General features: G+C 43.0%; 1 protein-coding gene across 1 annotated transcript in view; it reads right to left on the reverse strand.

The window, feature by feature from the left end:
• Positions 1-23217, reverse strand: part of adck1 (aarF domain containing kinase 1) — a gene marked incomplete at its 3' end in the record, with an annotated part of 137081 nt that overhangs the window by 75147 nt on the left and 38717 nt on the right. Inside the window, exon 4 of the mRNA XM_083924799.1 lies at positions 17777-17980. Within this exon, the coding sequence (XP_083780925.1) occupies positions 17777-17980 (204 nt within the window). The remainder of the gene's footprint in view (positions 1-17776; positions 17981-23217) is intronic.

Genomic DNA, 23217 nt, shown 5'->3' on the forward strand with positions numbered 1-23217 from the left:
TGAGAACAGAGGTACTGAGAGCTAAACACTTGTGATCAGATCACAATTGATTGAATGTTAATACCAGGTGAGAACAGGCCCTGTGACTACTGTGAATGCTCAAATTCAGAGTGGTCTCTAATATAGACTCAGCTGCAGAGAAAACAGACTTGTATCTGACAATCTCATATTAGAGAGAGGCCTTTCACTGTTACAAGTATCCTTAATCATAATTTAGTGAGAAGCCCCCATTTGTTGTTCTCATCTGTTTTAATTTGCTATTAAAGCAATTCTTACCTTCTTGCATGTCACAGCGCTTCCCTCCACAGTCCCACCCTCTTCCCCCTGCCTGACCTTTGACACTCCCTCCTCCCCTAACACAAGCGTTGAGAGAGAAATGCTGCGTTCAAGTGCCATTGGAAGTCTGAATTTTCTGACCTCCAACTAGGCAAAGTGCACTGGAATGCCTTTCAAAGTGGAACCTACTACTAGCGAATTCGAGGGGGAGACCAATCTATGCTAGTGGGATGTTCCATTTTGAGGTATTCGATTTCACTTTGTCTAGTTAGAGGTCCAAAAATTCTGACCTACCATGGCCCTTGAACGTAGCATGAGCTTGGCAATTTGGACTGAATAAGATGATTGGTCAGACTGATTGTTCAGAAATATATGAGAAATTAATATTGACGAGTCTTAACACCTGGTGGATTTCTTTAACATTTTAGTGTGCCATACGTTTATTTGGAGCATTTTAAGATTACAAAAGAAAAGTGTAAAAATGGCAGAAAGGTAAGAACTGCTTTAATAGACTAGATGAATAATAGAATATAACTTAATATTTTACCTGTATAATATATTTCAGTATAATGTACATTTCCACAGCACCTATTCATCACAACAAGAACATGTCAACATGCTGTTAATCTGTGACTGTTTTTGATTATACTAAATTACCATGTCACGAATCAGAATATTTCGGATTTTGATTTTGGACCTCTCAGCAGAAGGGAAATTAGTTATGTATTATAATCCCAAATTATATTAATATAGGCATAGCCCTCTAAAAACTGTCGCTATTAGGTTTATCCCTGCATGCATGCGCAATCAAGAAGATTTCCCTGTACCCAGCACAGTTGCCCCTCTCAGGGACGCATCTAGGGTATATAATACTTGCAAGACCAGAGACATGTACCAAATAAGCCAACTTTTTCTATAGTGCATTCAAAGAATCTGAGATTACAGTACCTAACCAATGTTCTATTTGATCTAGATTTTGCTCTCTATGAGCTCTAACTATTGTGCAGTGTGAAGCTGATGTGCTCAATGCCCCACTGTGCCACCATAGTGGACAATTATTTACCAAGAGGAGCCAATAATGTGTTGAAATGGAGACCTGAGGTGTGGGGGGACTGATTTTTTCACTGACGGTATGACACCATGATCACATTGCAATGGGAGGTGAAAACCCACATTTGGAGGTGGCTAAGGCCACACATGTCCACATTCTGATAATAGTGAGAACAGGTACATGAGATGTAGAAAGACATATGTGTATCAGATGTAAGCAGACATGTGAACGGGTGTATATGATGTAAACAATGTAAACATGCAGTAGACTGTTAAAACAGGTATGAACAGAACTGTAGTGCCGAAAAGATATAAGTTGACAGTGATCGGATCCAGATGAGGTGGATTTGATAGTGTTGTGATGTGTTTACCTTCTTATTAACATCAACCTGCCCAAGGGAGTAAATATGGAAAATTAGCTACAGGCTATAATCTTACATATTTACATGTATATGTTTATTAACATGCACTTTCCTTGTTTCTAAATAAGAAAATCAATCTATAGCATTTTTCAGAGGCAACCTGCCCATTATCGGATCTTATCTAATCATTTAAACCCTATTCACAATTTATGGTTCAATATCTCGCCCAAGGGCACTTTGACATGTGGATTAGAATCTTCTGAATGGAAGTCGACCCGCTCTACCCCTGAGCTACTGTTATGCCCCCAGAGATGTCACTAGAGATGCAGTTCAGCTGACTCATTCATCATTAGCAGTTATCAGCTCCTCAGCTAAGGCATTATTCTCCATTTCCCCCATTTGCTAAGGCAACGTCTGTGAGTATTATACATCTAACATCATTAGACCGTTGAGTTATTTTGTGTTTGTGTGAATATACGTAAATACAGCTGTATGCTTGTTGTGTTGCTGAGCGGAGCTAGCTCAATAATCCATTGGTCATGTTAGCTACTCCGCTATGCTAGCCAGGCCTTGCTAGTTGCCTAGCTACTGCATTGTACTGACTGCACTGTACTGTAAGTTTATCTGTTTAATAATGCATACGTTTTTGGTTGTATTTTGATTACAGTTTCACAAGATTCCCAGTAAACTTTATGGAGATTAATCACCGAAACACCAGAGTTTTTTGGGAGTGTTTAAACTGATTGGAAAGATAGCCCATGACTGTGGGTTTTTAAGTTTTTAAAAAGTTTTTGTTGTGTTTGTGTTCTGGTTTTTGCTCAACTTTTGGCGACTCTTCTCCGGAGACTGGGAGAGGACAAACACCTTTCTTTTTTTGAACTTTCACTGCACTTTTGTGTTGTTTTTGTTTTTGTGATGGTTTTGCTAACCCTAGCAACGGAGGGCCAGGAGCGCATCACTGAGCGCATTGTTTACACACGCGACCAGCTGATTGCGCTGTGTGAACTTGTATTGTTGCCCGGAGCCAGACCTGAGGTCCTGAAGGAGCTGCGGAGGAGACGCTGTGGCTGCAGAGCTGGAGTGAAACAGAGGGTGAAGAGGAGGAGACACAGACCGGCTGTACCGGCGATCGTCATGGGAAACGTGAGGTCTCTGGGGAACAAGACGAGCTCGCCGCACTGATAAAGGCTCAGAGGGAATATCGTGAGTGCAGTGTGTTGTGTTTCACGGAGACATGGCTTCACTCACACATCCTGGACCACAACATGCCGATTCCCGGTTTCAGCACTGTTCGGGCGGACAGGGACGTGACAAGCAGCGGAAAGAAAAAAGGAGGAGGGATTGCACTGTACGTGAGTGAGAGGTGGTGTAATCCCGGACACGTTCACATGAAGAAACGTCTCTGTACCCCGGACATTGAACTGTTGACTGTGGGGATGAGGCCTTATTATTTGCCACGGGAATTCACATCTGCCATCATTATCGGTGTGTACGTTCCTCCTTCAGCTGATGCAGCGCTGGCCTGTGACGTCATCCACTCCGCTGTTGCCCAGATACAGACGCTGCATCCTAACATTCCCTCTCACTACTGTTTTTTTTGTTGTTGTTGTTTTATTTTGTATATATTATTATTGTTATAGTATATTTTGAGTATTTTGTTGTATATATTATTATTGTTTATTGTTTATAGCACACTGTGCACTGTATATATACACTATGTATATATTGGATTCGATTTATGTTATGTACAAAGTTTTTATTTGCTGACCCACTACTGCTGTTACAAAATAATTTCCCAATCTGGGATCATTAAAGTCATTCTATTGCCTTATGTATATATATTTATAAACAATCTGTACACTCATGGAGTAGTTCAGCTCCTCTGGTTCATCGTCCAGCTCAAAGATCAACATGACGATCGCCATGGCAAAGGCAAAAGCCGAATCAGCGCAGGCTAGGGCAGCACATTCAAAAAGGGAAATTGAACGTGTGGAACATGCACGCATTCAAGCAAGATGCATTAAACAATGAAAAAGAAAAGGATGTTGCCATAGCTGAAGCGAACACACTTGTTGCTGGTTTATTAGACCTTGGCCTTGAAGTACGCAGTTAGGCGAACAACCCTGTCCCGCAATCTGTCAAAGACCAGCGATCGCTGCCTATGTGTCCGCGCAGGTCAGCCTATGCAGCAATAGGTCTTCCATCATAAAGCGGAGTGATGACATTTCACCAACATTTCATCTTTCAAGTCTTCAACAAACCAATGCTACTCCTTCAACACTCCACCCTTTCAATCCCAACCAAATCCAAGCTGCTCCTTCTGTTGCCAATATGCCCCACCACTCCTTCCAGGCTCCTCTGCCTAGTGTGGCACCGCCACAACAGGACTCACAACAGCGTTTGCCATCCCCAACGCACCCAACTGTTCATGAGATGCCTTATGGAGCTAACCTTGACCATTCTAAAACCACCAGTTACCTCGCCAAGAATCTTGCCCGCAGTCACCTGGCGACCTAAGGTCTCACTATGTACGACGGCCAGCCAATGAACCATTGGGCGTGGAAAACATCATTCCATAATGCTATCACTGATCTCGACATGTCTGCGGCAGAATAACTCGACCTAACCAACTGGGAAAAGAGTCAACATAGCAGGTAAAAATAATAAATGGGTTAATAGCAGACATCTATGGCTCGCCGGAGGCTGTTCAACAAGCTCTTTTCAACAAATAGAAAAGCTTTCCTAAAATCACAACAAAGGATCAACAGAAACTCAGAGACTTAGTCGACCTGATATCAGAGCTACAAGCCGCCAAGGAAGATGGATATCTCGCTGGCTTGTCATACTTGGACACCTCCAGAGGAGTAAACGCTATCATTGTGAAACTCCCATAAAACATTCAAGAAAAGTGGCTGTACTTTGGGACAAAATACAAACGTGATCATTTCGTCACCTTCCCACCTTTCTCTGTGTTGGTAAAATTAATTCTCACTGAAGCAAAGGCTCACACTGACCCAAGCTTTAACCTCTTCACACAAGCTTCAGCAGAAAGAAAGGATAAATGGGAGAGGCCCATGAAGACGGCTGTACGTGTTCACAAGACATGTTTCAGCAACTGACAAGCGTAAGTTCAAACCAGCTGACCCGAACAAAAATTGCCACCTGCATGAATAGATTGCGAACAGTTTTTGACAGAACACTACATCTGTTTTCGTTGTTGCTCCTCAACAGAGCATCTCGCCAAGAATTGCACTATTGACGTAAAATGTACAGAATGTTCAGCCCGGACAAGCAAACTGGAAATCTAAGTCGGTCCCTCCCACTTCAGGGATCGCGGGGAGGAGGACAAAGTGCACAACCAGGAGGTCTCATCGAGCTGCACACAGTATGCGCCAAGATTTGCCATGTCAGCGTCTTCCCAACCAGACAAAGAGAGGAGTCTAAGAGTATGTACGCCATACTGGACGAGCAAAGTAAATAAATAATGTTGAGGAATGTCGCTCAACAATGTTTTGCTCACTGGCCCTGACCTTAACAAAAGCCCATTCTGTGTTATCAGGTTCAGGAAGAAACAAGTAGCAATCACCGCTGACATCGAGCACATGTTCCACTGCTTTGTCATGAAGGAGAATCACCGGGACTTTCCTCGCTTCCTGTGGTATAGGAACTATGACCTTACCTCCCATGTTGTCGACTACATGATATGAGTTCACCTCTTCGTGAACAGTCCCTCACCTGCCGTGGCTGTGTATGTTTACTGTAAGCCGCTAAAGAAACGGAGGCTGACTATGGCAGCGATGCAAGAAGATTCATAGACCAAGAGTTCTACGTCAATGACGCTATAAAGTCCTTCGACAGCGAGGAGAAAGCCACCAGCGTTCCTAGGCGAGCGCAGAAGATGTTTGCAGCTTCCCCAGATTGCAAAAAATTGCATCAAAATTGCATCGTCGATGACCTGCCTGTCATAGCCCATGACAGCTACAGAAAGACACACACAGACATCCCCAAAGAAATTTAACTCAAAAGCAACTGGACTTAGTTATTGTCTAGGAAGACGTTATAACTCTCATCCAAGAGGCTTCATCAGTTCATGTACGCAACTGACAAGACTGGTCTTACGATCGTGGAGATCCAGGTATTTAACCTTTCACAAGGCCGATGATGTTACTGGAACCATTTGTGCTCCAAGTGCCAACGACAGTCGTTGGAGTGACAGTCGTTGGTGGGAAGTTCATTTGCACTTTGTTAGTGCACAGCCTGACTTACACGCCCACAGACCCGCAGCGACAGTCCCGGTCAATGGTCACGGTCAGTGAGTCAGCGTGTCTTCACTGTGGGATTTTTACACCGTAAAATAAAATGACAGAAAGTTTGAAAAAAATTGTAAAGCACAAATAAGCTGCAGACTCACTGGAGTGCACTACTAGTGCTCTATTGGGTCTTAACGACAGTCTGTGTCACAGATGGCCATTTGTGAACAGTTGTTCTTTGAGGTTAGATTGTTGAATCTCCTGGGAAGGGATGAAAGGGCAGATTTGTAAATTGGAGATAAGTGGTATCTCAGACCTCTGTTTAGCAATGGTTTTCCTACTTTTACTTCTGTTTCAAACCATCTGTCCTCTCTGTCCAGGATGTGGACATTCAATGTGTTTACATCCATATCAGTAACCTTACCCCGGTTTCAGGCTTATTGCAAAACATTTTGGGTCGGCACCCCTTAAAATGGTGCAGTAAACATGAAAGGTTGGCTCTGAAACAAGAGCTGATAACATACCCACAAGCTCACAGGTCCAAGAGGAAGAACGCAAGTAACGGAGAGGCGCTGTCACAACTTGTGGTTACCCCAGCTGGACCTTTGTGAAAATGGTAGCTGCTTCCAGAAATGCAAACCAAAGGGGTTGAGAAAGAAAAACAAAACAAGAGAAATAACATAATCATGCCATATGTGGCTGGGGTATCAGAGAAACTCAGGAGGATTTTCAACAAGCACTGCATTGCTGTCTATTTTAAACCCTGTAACACATCTGGCCTCGTCTCTGTTGGCAACAGATGTGAGCCAACATACGTAGTCCAGCCAGCTCTTAATAAATTTGCACTCACCATAATCAAAGAACAGCTAGCAAGCACGCAGATAACCATTTATATAGACCAAAGGGGCTGTCCCTGCTGCAGGACACAGAGGAGAAGAGCAACCTTCATCCCCAGGGCTGTCCAGCTCCTCAACTCCTGACCCCTCTGACCATCCCCCTCCCAACTCTTGACACCCTCCCCCGGACACTTCACCCCCCCCCCCCTCCCTGGACCCCCCCCCACCCCCCACACACACTCCAGACACCCTCCCTGGACACCACACCCCCCTCTCCACCCCGGATATTCCTCCCATCACCCATCCTCCTCCCCTCTTCAGACACCCTCCCTGGACACCATCACCATCAGCCCCCCTTCCCACCCCTGACACCTTCCCTGGACACCTTCACCCCCTGGACACTTACCGGACACGTGCACTGGCTACCTACCTCCACTCCTGTCCTCAAAGCTGTGAACTACTGGTTTGATGCACTACTCCACTTTATTCTGTTCATTCTGTTTATTACTGGTTTGTTGCACTACTCCACTTATTTATTCTGCTTACTATTTTACTCCGGTCTGTTGCACTACTCCACTTACTTATTCTGTTTACTATGTTACCCCGGTCTGTTGCACTACTCCACTTACTTATTTATTCTGTTATTATGTTCACACCGGACTTATTCTGTGACTATGTTCTTACTGGTCTACTTGATTCTGTTACTTTTAATTTATGGTATTAATGCACTACTCCACTTTATTCTGTCTATCAGGTCTTATATTGTATCCATCATAGCACTATGGTCACTTTATTTTTTTAGTATTCATCTGGTTACACAGAGCTAGCATATACTTAGACTGCTGTTTTCCTGCCGTGCACCACTATCACTTTATTATTTAGTATCTGCACATAGCTTATATTTATATATTATATTTATACTCTATTACTGCACTATAGTTCTGTTTACGTCTGCTCATTACATATATGTATCATGTCTGACCACATCTGAATCCGATCACTGTCCACCATCTTTTCTGCACTACAGCTCTGTTTATACCTGTTTCATCAGTCTACTGCATGTTTACATCATATACACCCGTTCACATGTCTGCTTACATCTGATACACGCATGTCTTTCTACATCTCACGCCGACGATGTTCTCCGTATCTAACTCTGTGACTGGATTCTAACCTGTACTAACACACTAACATCCTGACACTTATTCTACCTGTACTAACACACTAACATCCTGACACTTATTCTTCTTTTACACTTTATTCTTGTTGATAGTGCAACTATACAAAAACATTTTTAACCTGTCGTTATTTGCTGCTCTGTGTGCCCTTAATTGCCCCCCGGGGACAAATAAAGTTTGAGTTGAATTGAATTGAATATTAGCAGCTCGTAAGAAAGTAGCCTCTCTAAATCTGCATCGTGAAAAGTCCCACAAGAAAAAGGAAATATATAACATTAAATAGTCTTGCCCAACAAATAAGACCTTTGAGTAATGTATTAAAGACCAGCATATAACATTTTAATGAATTTAAGACATTTTAAGACTTTTTAAGGATGTGCGGACACTCTGAACAATGCATTATGTAATAACGCATTATGTAATAACATTGAATCATAGAAAAGGCTCAAAACCAACTCCTCGGTGAGCGAATAAGGCAGGTCAATTTCACCATTGAAGGGCTTAAAGAGAAAGCGGACTTCTCACTCCAGAAACTGACATCAATCCTACCTGTCTCTATCATGGAAAGAGTTGTGGATTTCACCCAGAAAGCCCAACTATCTCAGCACAACAAGAGCAAAGAGAGACAAACCAAAAAATTTCACATTTTGCAATCCCGGGACACTGGCAAAAACACAGAAATACTCACTTGGAGGCAAAAAAACTGACTTCCCAGCAAAGGAAGAAACACAAAACAGAGGGTTAAGAATTTGTCGGACAGAGATCTTTCCCACCCAGAGAAGGAGGTCTTTGCCATGACACCAAAAGAGGTACCCGTTGTGGAGTTGATTACGGCTACGGAATCAGCTATAAAGAACAACCACCTTAATGGAACTGAGGCTGAACAGCTAAGGTTGAAAGTGTCAGCAGCGTTGTTCCAGGCTAAGGTCCCCCCATCCAACCTCACCATTGAGGAGAGAAAAGCAGTAACGGCACTGAGCAAAGACCACAGCATCACTATCCTTCCAGCAGACAAGGGTAGATGCACAGTTGTTCTCAATACAACTGATTATCAGGCAAAGATCTCTGCATTACTCAGTGACTCTAACACTTATGAAACTCTGAAACGAGACCCTACCAGCGGTTACAAAAAGAAGGTGATAGAATGTCTACAGCAACTACAAAAAGAAGGAGTCATTAGCAAACCACAGTATTACAGGCTTTACCCCCAGGACTCAACCCCCTGCTTATATGGACTCCCAAAAATCCATAAAGAAGGGGCCCCGCTCAGGCCCATTGTCAGCAGCATAAACTCGGTCACTTATAACATTGCCAAGCATGTTGCCAATATTCTGGCACCACTGGTGGGAAACACCCCACGCCACATCCAAAACTCCATGGACTTTGTGAACAAAGTCCGAGACCTAAAAATGGATCCAGATGAAACCATGGTGTCCTACGATGTGACTTCCTTGTTCACCTGTATTCCAACCATGGAGGCCTTGGCCACGGTAAGAGAGCGGCTCACACAGGACATTTCCTTACAAAACCGAACAAATCTCAAACCAGACCACATTTGCCAACTTCTGGATTTGTGCCTGAATACCACATATTTCCAGTTTAATGGCATTTTTTACAGACAGAAACACGGCTGTGCCATGGGTTCACCAGTATCCCCTATTGTGGCAAATCTGTACATGGAGGAGGTAGAGGGCAAGGCTTTGAACTCCTTTAAAGGAGTAACCCCAAGCCATTGGTTCAGATATGTGGACGACACATGGGATAAGATCAAATCCAAAGAGGTGCAAACTTTTACTGAACATATCAACTCAGTGGACAGAAACATCAAGTTCACCAGAGAGGAAGTTAAGGACAACAGCTTGCCCTTCTTGGACTGTGACGTCCATATGGAGAATGACAGGAGCCTCCACATAGAAAACCCACTCACACGGATCAATATCTACTTTTTGACTCTCACCACCCTTTGGAACACAAGCTTGGCGTTATCAGAACACTGCAGCATAGAGCTGATAACGTACCCACTAGCTCACAAGCTCAAGGGGAAGAACGCAAGCACCTGAGAGGCGCCCTCACAACTTGTGGCTACCCCAGCTGGACCTTTGTTAAAACGGCAGCTGCCTCCAGAAAGAAAACCAAAGTGGTTGAGAAAGAAAAAGATAACAGGAGAAACAACATAGTCATCCCATATGTGGCTGGGGTATCGGAGAAACTCAGGAGGATTTTCAACAAACACTGCATCCCTGTGTATTTCAAACCCGGTAACACACTCAGACAGAGACTAGTACATCCGAAGGACAGAACACCACACCACCACAAAAGCAACCTGGTTTATGCTGTCCAATGCAATGAGGAATGCAAAGATCTTTACATTGGAGAAACAAAACAACCACTGCATAAACGCATGGCCCAACACAGGAGAGCTAACTCCTCAGGCCTGGACTCGGCTGTCCACTTACACCTCAAGGAGAAAGCCCACTCCTTTGATGACAGCAATGTCCAAATCTTGGACAGAGAGGACAGATGGTTTGAAAGAGGAGTAAAAGAAGCCATCTATGTAAAAGTGGAGAAACCATCGCTAAACAGAGGAGGGGGTCTGAGACACCACTTATCTCCAATTTACAATGCCGCCCTTTCATCCCTTCCCAGGAGATTCAACAATCTAACCTCAAAGGACAACTGTTCACACATGGCCCGGGTGACCCCAACGACTGTCGTTCAGACTCAATAGAGCACTAACGAAGTCGAAACCAACTGCCCACCAACGACTGTCACTCTAACGACGGGCGTGGGCATTTGGAGCACAAAGGGTGTCAGTGACATCATCGGCCTTGTGAGAGGTTAAATACCTGGATCTCCACACCAGTTAGTTGGACCAGTCCCAGCCTGGTCAGATGCGTACATGAACTGATGAAGCCTCTTGGATGAGAGGTGAAACGTCTTCCTAGACAAACAACCAGTCCAGTTGTTTTTGACTGAAATTGCTTTGAGGATAACGATGACCTGGACGAATGAGAACATTCACAGGCCTATGTAATAACACATTATGTAATAACGCATTATGTTATAACGCATTATGTAATAACGCATTATGTAATAACGCATTATGTAATGAAATGGCAAAATGTAATACATTTTCCCTTCATTATGTAATAATATAAAATGGATGGCTTAAATCAAGAAATCTGAATGGTTTTTGGACATGGTATATAGCCTGAATACCATGGCTATAACATCCAATTCCTTCTCACAATTCTATGTAACGCCGCTTTCATCCTTTTATACAATGTAGGGACAACATGCCTTTGAAGTGATTGGTTAGTCTTGTTTAGTAAAACATATTTATAAAGTGATGGTTAGTCTTAATTTTTACAACATATTTATAAAGGATGAAGTAGCTAAGTCTGCCCACAGAAAAAAAAAATTCCCGCAGCTATCTTAGTTATAACAGGATTAAGCTAGCAACGCAGTTTCGTGTTTATATGTGTGGTCTTTATTTAGTTTAAGAAAATTAATTCACAAAGCTCAAAAGGCTATGCTCGGTTAAGCTAACAGGGCAGCAACAGGGTCATCCCTATGTTCCCCGAGTCCGATGTTTCCCCAAAAGGGTTTTTATGTTCCCTTGTCGCATTAGCCTCTGCCTTATTATTTGTGAGCAGTAAGTGTGCCAGGGCTGACATCAAAACCCTTAAGTTTAGCATTGCACTGGTTCGCATGATCCAAAATAGATTATGTCAGAAAATAAGATCTGCGACTCACGTTTATGATACTTGCACGTTTCCTTCAGTCAATCTTCACATACCGCCAGGGCTGCTGGAAATAATTTTGGACAGGGGGGTGCTGTGAAAAAATTGTTTTTTGGTTGTTTTGTTTTTTTATAAAAAAAACCATGAGCCTATAGGCCTATTTAAAAAACATAGGCCTTTTAAATATTTTAAATATAAAATGAGATTCACTAATATTTGGTCACACATGCGCTACATCTTTGACTGTAACACACTTAGTCCCTGTCTTTTGTGAGATTAGTAAGCTGCTTGGCGATGCTTGGGCCTAGCATTTTGAGCTGGAGTTTCAAGTACCGAGCCGGTGCCACAGAACATGAGAACGTTCCATTACCACAGCGCCGTGCAGGAAATGTGAAACTGAATGTTGGCTGGAAAGGCCCGTGTAATCCAATCACACTACGCTGGGTTGCGTGTGCTGGGGCTGGGCCTGCCGGTGCAACTGCAGGCAGAGGCCGGCGGGCAGTCTCCTCACTCCGGCTGCTTACCGTTGTGGTTGCGGTACTAGTGTTCTTCAAACAAATCCAAAATGCGCTTCTTTGCCATATTTCCTCCTCATTCTGTCATTAGACTGTAAATTTACCAGTCTGCTTCTGCCATGGATGTGTGCTGCATGGAACGTGCAGGAAACCTCTTTACTTGGCAAACAAGAGCCTGCCTGACGTTGACAACGGAACCTCTGTGAACCTGTGTTGATAAGGCCTTAAAATAAAAAAAATAATAGCCTGCGTTTGTCAAAATTATTTCCCAAAATATTTATACGGAATTTATACATTTTGCAAAACATTTTAAATACATTTTTAAAAAATCAGTGGCAAAAGGGAGAACTACATTGATTTTCAATCAATATTCCAGCGCGGCGGCAGAATATTTCAGCGAGGCGGCCGTCTCAAACTTTATAATGCAGAAAAAACTCTGGGTATTCTCCCGCAACAACAGACTAAATTACGATGAAGATAGTAATTTTTCTGCATTTTGTGATAAATGTTAAATAATGAAGTAGTTATTACAAAATGCAGGAGTTGCACTTTTTTTAAATGAAAATGTAATAATATGGAGCATTATGTAACAACCTAAAAAACTAATTACATCTTGATTCATTTTTGTATATAAAATTGTAGCATTTATTTTATTAATTCCAGCATGAATCATAGTGACTAAAGAGTATTAAAGTATAGGCTACAATTTGTTCAGATTAGTCAATATACAGAACATCACTGTAGTCCTCAGTTTAAAGAGGCAGTCGTCAACATTTGTTTGATCATATACACTGAAACCGCCAACATAAATCATCGGGTTTTAGAAAAAAAAACGCGCCTCTACGTTCACCACTCAGCGAAGTTCACAGTTCATGCACAAGCCACACACTTTTTTGGCTCAAGGTGGATAATACCAGTTTGGTTATGAGAACATAGTGCCACTTCCTGAATCTCCATGTCCTTCCACTCACCACCCTGCCTTGACAAGACCCGAGGCATCCATGATGCACTCCTGCCTCCTCAGCACCAACTTAGTGTAATATTTGGCATGGAAACATATTTCAGTTTCACACAGGAGAAATTACCCTCAGAACTAAGCTCTCCAAATCCATGCAGAGTGAGAATGCATATGTCACCACAAATGGTGCTGAAAACAGCATGGCACTACTCACAAATTGTATTTGAAAATATCAAACAGTCATGAGAATGCATTCACGTGTTGAAAAAAAGAAAGTCAAACGGAAATGATGCCAGCCTGACTCCAGAGCTGCTTGGCACTGCTCATCAGTGTCACTTCTTCTCCTGCTACTCCAAGTAGGATGAGGGCTGATTCATTCTGCTGCCCTCTTTGTAGACAGAGGAGCTATATTGCCGTCTTTTCAAGGGTAATGATAGCCCATACAGATACAGGAAGAAATCCAACTAAATACACACCTTAATTTAAAAAAAACATGAATAAGAAAGTGGCTTTGAATTGCAGTGGAGCTATTTGAGTTGACCGGGATTCAATTTATCTTATTAGCAGATTCCACTGGTTTCTAATGGTTTGATACAGTGTTGTGCCTGAACGCGTTCATTGAACAAAAGTTCATGAACTCAATCATATTTTGGGTGAACTGAACGTACTGTATTACTGCCTGATGAACATAACTGTGAACGTGTTCATTCCCGTGTCTGTGAACGGCATGCTCTCTCAGTTTAACTTTGTTCAATAGGGCGCCAGGTTTAAAAAATCAAAAATCAAAAAACGGTCAAGACAGATCCAGTAGCAGCTCCGCTGTCATCTCCCAGCCCCGGCTGGATGGCTTGGTGGTGCAGTATACTGATGGAGACCTGCAGCCTTTGAGTAAAGTGGAAAGCCCAGCTTTCATAAAATGAATTTCAAGTTCAACCTTAATTTCCTACCTCAGCCTGGTTCCTGGTTTTACTATTCATGTAACTTGTTGTTGAACCAGGATTCCAGTATTCATTTTTTGTATGTACTGAAATGGAAAATTCTTCATTACAAAAGACCATTCAAGCAGCAAGTTTTGAGAATAAACTGTAGGTGTGAAAGCTGCAGCTGCTACTAATGTGGACAGCAGCAAAGTATTAAAGCAACAATGGGGAAATGCTGTCTCCTCAATTCTAATGTAAACCCTGGTTGGATAAGGATTTAAAATTGGATATGAAGATGGATTCTGACGCATAGTTTTAGTGTTACATTTTTAAATAATTACTGTCTGTGGTTCTATATTGTGTTCTATACTGTGGCAATAATTTTTAAAAATAATAGCTTGCAGCAACATATTGAAAAAAAACTAGTTCATTTTTGGAACTGTGAACAACTGAAATAGTTCATTTTAAAATTTGTGAACTGAACTTTAAACTTGTTTATGTAGAAAATGAACTTTCCCAAGACTGGTTTTATATATACGAGGAAAAATATTTAGCAAACTTCATGTATGCTTTCCATTACTGCCTAACTTTCCTAAAGATGTTGCTGGCTAAACCTGCTTATCATTCTGAGATGCAAAAAAACGCTCTGGCTTTTTTGTATTTCTTTAAACCAATCACAATGGTCCTGGCGGCAGCTAATTGGACGGTGTAACAATTAGTAGGGGCCCCCTGTCAATACACAATACAGTAGAGCCAAAGAGGTTCCTGCTTGTGCTTTCTTCCGGATGACTCATCAGCACCTGCCATCGGCAGTGGCCAGGCCATGTTTGCTGCTCAGGTGGGGCAGCAGTGCCTTTGGCTTAGCCTATCTTCCATCAATGATGAGGACCAATGCGCCCTTCTCAACATGCCCCTCTCAACTGAGTCACTGTTTGGACCTAATATTATTTATCTGGCGAGAGACCAGCTAGTAGTGAAAAGAAAACAGAATCGTCCACGTATGCTGATCGGCACAACACCAGCATCTCAAAAAGATGATATGAAATATATACTTGCGTAGGAACCTCGATGTGAACTGCTCCTCTGTGAACTCTCATTCCTTACCCCCCACCCCCCACCCCCCTTTTTGATCTGCTAAGTCTCACAGGAGGGGAGTGTGAGATAAGAAGTTTATAACCCTGGCAATGTAAGATAAGGATTTGAACAGTCTCCTCCCAGGATGAAGAACCCCCTTCCCTTTAAATCAACTGGACATATGACCGCTAATTGAACTAAGGGTCGGTCTTTCCCTAAGGAGATAGAGTGACATCCAGTGAGACGAGACTGATAAAATTTAAATAATCAAATACTTTAAGTTGCTAACAGGTATTAAACCTTTACCAAATTCTGTCTTATTTTGGTGTGGTGCCCTATTTCCAGGTAAATTAAATTCTAAATTTTAATGAGTCAAATTAATTCACAATTAATTCGGCGATTAATCTATTCGAGCCATAATACGTGTAGACTATATTCCCTACACTTGAATACAATATAGTCATAGAACAAGCCACGATAAAAAGAATATATCCGGTATATTGCCGAGCCCTACATCTGCTTTTAAATAATACATTTAATTTTCAACAATTTTCATATAATATTGAAAACTTTTCATTGACATTCATACTAATTAAACCCATTCCCAGGTCACATTATTTTTTTCTGTGAAGGGAACGTCACTGGTATATGTTACCTCCAATGTCATAGTCTTTACGTATGCGTCCCAGATGGGGTGGGGTGGGAAATGGTAAACTTGTATAGAACTTTTCTAATCGTCTGACCACCCAAGGCGCTTTTACACTACCCATTCACACAGACATGCATACACTGATGGCAGAGGGCATCTAATTTAATCTAATAATTTAAACCACGTTCAGACACCCATGTGCACCACAGTGAGCAATTTGCGGTTCAGAGTCTTGCCACTTCGACAAGCTGACTGGAGGAACCGATCTTTGGAATGGAGGATGACCAAAGCCGACCAAAGCCGGGGCAAGCAGTAGGTGGTGTGCAGCTTCCGAGAGAGGTACGACACATTAACTTACTCAAGCACCTGTTGTCTCTGAAGGCTCTCCACATTCAAGAGGACCCCATACCAGACAAGTGGAGGCTTCGCACCGAGTTGGTGAAGCTGATTTGGATCCAGTTCAGGAAAGCAGACGTGGATCTGTTCGCCAATTGACACCCACTGACCACTATGGTTTCTTCATTGCGCCACAAGATGAGCCATATCTGGGGGTCGATGCAATTGCGCATGCACCATGGTGAAGGAAGCTGCTTTACGCCTTTCCACCACTTTGTGTCATCTCTCCTTTTTTGGAGAGGGTGAGATTGGAGCAGTTATCAGTTATTCGGCGAGATGTTGAATGCAGAAATGCAGAAATGACTCAAATGGTATCAGCCCAGGCCTGAAAAATCCACCAGTTCTGGGGGGCTCTGTCTCAGGAGATGGTTTGATAGGTAGTTAAACCCTCTAGGAAAACCACTCCAGTCCTGGCTCCTGAGAGGGGCACGACAAGGGGTGCTGTACTGTCTGTACAGGTTGTGCAGACCCTCCAGGTGACAAGAGCAGGACCCACCTCTGCCTGTCACAAGGTAAAGGGTTGGGGTTCTAACACTGGTGAAAGGAAGAGAAGCTAGCTCCCCTGTCATGTACAGTTGGTTCTAACCTTTCATTTTGGAAATGTTTGATGGATAGGGCGCTGTCTCATTCCACCATTAAGGTGTATTCAGCAGCCACCCCGTCCTACATCAAGGGGTTTTGGTGACAGACGAAAGTCTTTTGCCACCCTCTTGTGAAGTGGTTCCTCTAGGGGTCAGGAGGCAACACCCAGTGATTCGTGCCTCCTCCCCTTAACGAGAACAATTGTTGGTGCTCCAGGCCTTAGTGAAGGATCCCATCAAGCATCTGGAGCGCTCCTCTGAAGGCGTTGTCATTTAAGACTGCTTTGCTGCTTGCACTTACTTCAACTAAGCAAGTATGTGCACTAACCACTTTGTTGGTGCAGCCCTATTGCTTGCTGTTTCTACAGTGGTAACCACAGGCTATTCTGGGGTCAAAACCCTCTTTTGTTCCCAATAATGTGAGTTCTTTTAGGTCAAGGTCACAAAAAAAGAGGTAATCAGGAGATTTTCTGACAAATGAGAAGAAGTTTGCTTCTGCATTGCCTTTGTTTATAACTTTGAACCGCTGTTGAAATTTGCCATGTGAACAGATATGATACAAGGGACAAATGCAACGATTGTATCATTTAACCAAACCCCCGAGTATTGACTGAAGTGTCTCTACACAGTTTAGTTTTTGATTGTTCTGATCAATATTTATCTATTACCCGAATCAGCACTAGATATCTTGTAGGAGGCAGGGATAGACCGACAGGGGGCAGGACCAGGACTGCCCTAGCAGCTCCTTCTCTCTTTTCTCTTGTTTTCTGTGACACCATTCTGTAGAACAATAACTGTAAAATCTATACTGAAACTCTTCATTATGTTAATCTCAAATAGTAGCTAGTGGAGATTAATTTAGACAGATAATCACTTTAGTTTTTTATAGAGGTAAAGATTAAAAATCTGTTTTGTGGTCACCTGAATAACAGAATCCGAGCCATTACCATGATGTTAATGCATAGAAAACCACTCTATTTTAACTTACCTCTTTGCCGAGGTCTTCCCTAATGACCTGTCGGATCTCATCCAAGCTGCTCTGAGGAGCTCGGCTATGGAGCACCTTCAACGTGGATGTGTATTCCTCAGGCAGCAGGTAGTCCAGAGCTCCAAGGTGCTGACCCACCTTGATGAAAGTACCCCTGTTGGCACAGCACAAGTCTCGAAGACGCTCTGCTGACCGCAAATGCACCTACAGGTGATGGAACAGATAAAAAACACAAAATGTCAAAAACAGGAAACAAAGTCTCAGGATGGCAGGGAAAGGCTGTAAGGGTCATTAAACTCTAAATGTTTTTTTTTCTTTTGGTAGCATTGTGTTTACATCCCCCCCCCAAGACCCTGTCCAAGAAGCACAACACCTCCTGGCGGAGCAGTTTCCTCTGTGGAAAACTCTCAGCAAAACTCAGTGGTTCTTGTCATGGGAGATTTCATCTGACTTATTCTATAACATGAACAGCTGAGCTACAAACAGCTGGAGAAGTGTGCCAAAGTGTGGACCATGTTTACTCCACCATAAAACTTATATTCCACTCCATTCCCAGTGGACACTCACACTGCATAATACAGATGGTCTCGGCATACAGACAGCAGCTTAAAAGGACTAAACATTCCAGAACTACAGTAAGTCCACTGACTGGGGAGTGTCTTAGAGCGTGCTCACACTGTCCTCCCGGACCACGACCCAGACTTTAGGGTACTTGTCCCCCCTCCCTCTCCCCCCCGCGCCCCAGCCCCGTTTGTACTCACACTGCCAGGGCCGGCCAATGCTTCTTGCTGTCCATACGCCATCACGCCGTAACACGTCACACGCATTGATCGCGTGTGTGTGGCTTTGTTTACAAATATTTCCATAGACCTCGGAGTTTTTGTGCGTCTTGTCGACTGTTTTTGAATATTTTCATCCGACCAAATCTGCAGTAAACACTCCACCTCCGCACCACACCAACGTGAACCTTTCACCGCCATTGTTGTTGTTGTTAAATGTCCACGCATGGTCCGTCCTTCTATTTACATGTCCGAACAGGCGGACATAACGCTACTGCCGTAGGGCTCGTGCTCGTGCTCGTACACGTGCGCACACTCGTGCTCGTACGTGTGCAAACGGCTCCGCTAAAGTCCACCTCTTTCAAGCGGGCCGTGGACGGTCCGCTGGCCGCAGTTGAGCGCGGAGCGGGTGCACTCACATGGCTTAAAGGTACTAGACTTTAGCAGAAAAAACGGTTTTGGCCGCGGCCAAAAGGACAATGTGAGCACGCTCTTAGGGTCTGCTCACACTGTCCTCCCGGACCACGACCCGGACTTTAGGGTACTTGTCCCCCCCCCCGCGCCCAAGCCGCGTTTGTACTCACACTGCCAGGGCCGGCCAATGCTTCTTGCTGTCCATACGGCATCAAGCCGTAACACGTCACACGCATTGATCGCGTGTGTGTGGCTTTGTTTACAAATCTTTCCATAGACCTCAGAGTTTTTGTGCGTCTTGTCGACTGTTTTTGAATATTTTCATCCGACCAAATCTGCAGTAAACACTCCACCTCCGCACCACACCAACGTGAACCTTTCACCGCCATTGTTGTTGTTGTTAAATGTCAGCGCATGGTCCCTCCTTCTATTTACATGTCCGAACAGGCGGACATAACGCTACTGCCGTAGGGCGCACGCTCGTGCTCGTACATGTGCAAACGGCTCCGCTAAAGCCCACCTCTTTCAAGCGGGCCGTGGACGGTCCGCTGGCCGCAGTTGAGCGCGGAGCGGGTGCACTCACATGGCTTAAAGGTACTAGGCTTTAGCTGAAAAACCGGTTTTGGCCACGGCCAAAAGGACAGTGTGATCACGCCCTTAGTGGCCCTAAGGAATCAACACCCCGGCTGACATAGTTTGCTCACATATCAACTTCTATGAGTAGGTCTTCCTACCAACCAAGACCATCATAAGGTTAAATAACCATAAGCCTGTTTACCAAACAGCTGACAGCAAACAGATGTTCGATTCAGTCAGAGCGGACATCAATCAGAGTTTACCCTGCCAGCTCCCTAGTAAAAAAAAACTGGTAATCTCTGAGTAGGCTCATGTGTGAATACAGCTGATTATGATCTGGTCTATTCACAGAGTTGAATGGGGCATCTTGATGTCATTTATATCATGCGTTGGCAAACAGTAGCGCAAAAAAAACCTCTGATGGTGAAGAAGGGTGAGTTACACAAAGTCAACAACGAAAATGTCTCACTGGAGAGACGACAAGATTCAGAAACTTCAGTCAGTGGGGACCAAAACCAAAATCATCAGATAAATTCAAAGAATTGAGACCAAATTAAGAATCAGCTCTATCAGCATGCTGTAATCTGCATCATGTCCTCCCCTCTCCACCTTCTACCCAGGCGTACAGGAATTACATGTCTGACTACAGACCCCATACTCTGACATCTGCAGACATGAAGTACTTCAAAAGACTCATCCTGTCCTGCAATACTGCCGTCAAGTGACGCTACCACGTGATGAGGTAACACAAAACCACATTTTTTCCCACAACTTTTTTAAGTTACAGGTGTGCATGGTGTGTGATATGAAATAAGCACAATATTCATTGTTTAGTTATCACTGACTATTTTAGACCCTTCCAAAATAGTTTTCATATTTGCTCAATTAGAAATCAACAGTGTTTCTGTTTTGAGTAATTGATTTTATTTTCCTGCACGCTTGTAGAGATACAGACACTCAGACAGACTTGGAGCTGATCAATGAATGTAGTTACGTTCAGTGATGGGAATAATGGCGTTCAAAAATAACAGCATTACTTATGATGATAGAGAATCTCTTCTTACAGTCTGTTTCACAGTTCATTAACTGTAGTGGGTTTCTTAGACATTACTTTGTTGCCAAGGATTTTACAGAGATTCTCTATGGTGTTTAGATCTGGACACTTCCTGCTCCAAATTTAACTGACTTCTTTAGAAACTTTGGGGATCAGTCATTTCCCAGTCTGACACCAAAACATAATGTTTCCCATCAGACACAAACAAATTGAACTTAAGCAATATCACGTCATGGTTTGGGGTATGTGCTCTGCAGCAGGAGTTGGGCCTCTTGTACAACTACATGGCAGGGTCAATGAAAATGTTTATGTGAACCATGTGAATACCTTCACTGCAATTGTCTCCGAATCAGCTGCAACTTTCATACAAGACAATGCCCTTTGTCACACTGTAAAACAGGTGAAGCACTTTCTTGAAGCTAAGAATATTGAAACAATGAAATGGCCAGCCCAGAGTCCAGATCTAAACCCCATAGAGAATCTCTTGAAAATCCTTAGACTGAAGAAGAATGGACGCAGATCAAACCAAAGCAGTGTGAGAAGCTAGTGATGTCCTGTGGGCGCAGATGTGCTGGAGTCATTCAAAGCTGTGGCCTCTACACTTCCTATTCATTTTTTAAATCCTATAGAAGAAAACATTGTTAAAATCTTCTCTTCTGACATAATGGTTACTGTTCTCTAATTTAGATCACTGTATTTTCTTTACAAAATAAAAGTTTTTGTTGAAGTGCTTTGATTATTAAAAAAAAAAAAACATGCTAGTACAGCAGTGGTATAGCCACAGTTGATATTCTATCAAATTAGGAACAAAAAAAAAAAAAAAAAAACTAATATATATATATATATATATATATATATATGCCACCAAGTGGCTGGCATAGTGTACAGAAACATCTGTGCAGAGTATGGACTGGAAACCCCAAGATCCAAATGGGAAACTCCTCCAAAGGTGGTGGAGAATGAGCGAGCTAAGATTCTGTGGGACTTCCAGATACAGACTGACAGGATGGCAGTGGTGGACCCTCAAGGCCTGCAAGGCCTTCTCTGCTGGCCTAAACATAATCAGGAATATACTTTTTTAATATATAGTCTTTCCACAAATATGTATTAAATTGTTCCCCATAGTCTATACTCTTCATTTCATAGCTTTGTTTCATAGCTAAGTTGGTTGCTCTGCTTCCAGCCCCGGGTCAAGATCTGGGGGGCTGGCGTTTATGTTAGAGTTTTAATCCAATCATTATTCAGCTATCATGTGTTGCCAGGGTCCCAAATCTGCCCTTAGGCCTTCAGAAGCAAGAGTGCAGGCGCATGGTAGCTTAAAGTCAATGATAACGGACCTGTGGCATTAACCAATCAGCGTCAAGTTAGGTCCACTCTGCGCCTGCTAGCAGGCCTACAGCGTCATCGCGTGCACGTCTTTTGATTGGATATGCGCTAGAGAGAGGCAGAGCTATGCAGAGCTATGCAAAGCAGACCTGAGCACACATGTCAATGTGATAAACGGGAAATAAGGGCATTTCTAATTTGTGTAGCGCCACAAGTTGTTTTATTTTTTTCAACCCACAATGGCTGAAGGAGGCGAAAATAACGATTTGATCGCAGATTTAATTACAACGCCATTCTCGAGAAAAACTTTTCAAGATAAGCTAGACACTGTAAAGAGAGGCCGTCCGACCCCGACGCTAGCAAGCCTAACTCAGCATTATTCAAACACACTTGATCTGAGTGAGTACAAAGCACTTTATTTTTTATTAGATTTGTATGGCTTTTCCCCATTTTATTTAATAATGTTAAATATGTATTAACAACCTAAATTGGCAAATATTCTGTAAATTGTTTATTTTGCAATGAATGTGCGTCGGTTTGTGTGTGATGATGCGCTGTTTGGTGAACAGACTTGTTAAAGCTCATGGCTATAGTGTTGAAAAAAATAAAACAACTTGTCGCGCTACACAAATTAGCAATGTCCTTATTTCCCGTTTATCACATTGACATGTGTGCTCAGGTCTGCTTTGCATAGCTCTGCATAGCTCTGCATAGCTCTGCCTCTCTCTAGCGCGTATCCAATCAAAAGACGTGCACGCGATGACGCTGTAGGCCTGCTAGCAGGCGCAGAGTGGACCCAACTTGACGCTGATTGGTTAATGCCACAGGTCCGTTATCATTGACTTTAAGCTACCATGCGCCTGCACTCTTGCTTCTGAAGGCCTATGGGCAGATTTGGGACCCTGGCAAGACATGATAGCTGAATAATGATTGGATAAAAACTCTAACATAAACGCCAGCCCCCCAGATCTTTACTCGGGGCTGGAAGCAGAGCAACCAACTTAGCTATGAAACAAAGCTATGAAATGAAGAGTATAGACTATGGGGAACAATTTAATACATATTTGTGGAAAGACTATATATTAAAAAAGTATATTCCTGATTATGTTTAGGCCAGCAGAGAAGGCCTTGCTGGCCTTGAGGGTCCACCACTGGATGATGCAGTTTGGTGAACAGACTTGTTAAAGCTCATGGCTATAGTGTTGCTGGACTTCATACAACTTTGTATTATACCTTAAAAGCCTTTTATTTATTTCTGAAATGATGCCTTTGTGTGATATATAATGGCGCGT

This window comes from Echiichthys vipera (genome assembly GCF_963691815.1).
Source record: "Echiichthys vipera genome assembly, chromosome: 12".
Lineage (NCBI taxonomy): Eukaryota > Metazoa > Chordata > Actinopteri > Perciformes > Trachinidae > Echiichthys > Echiichthys vipera.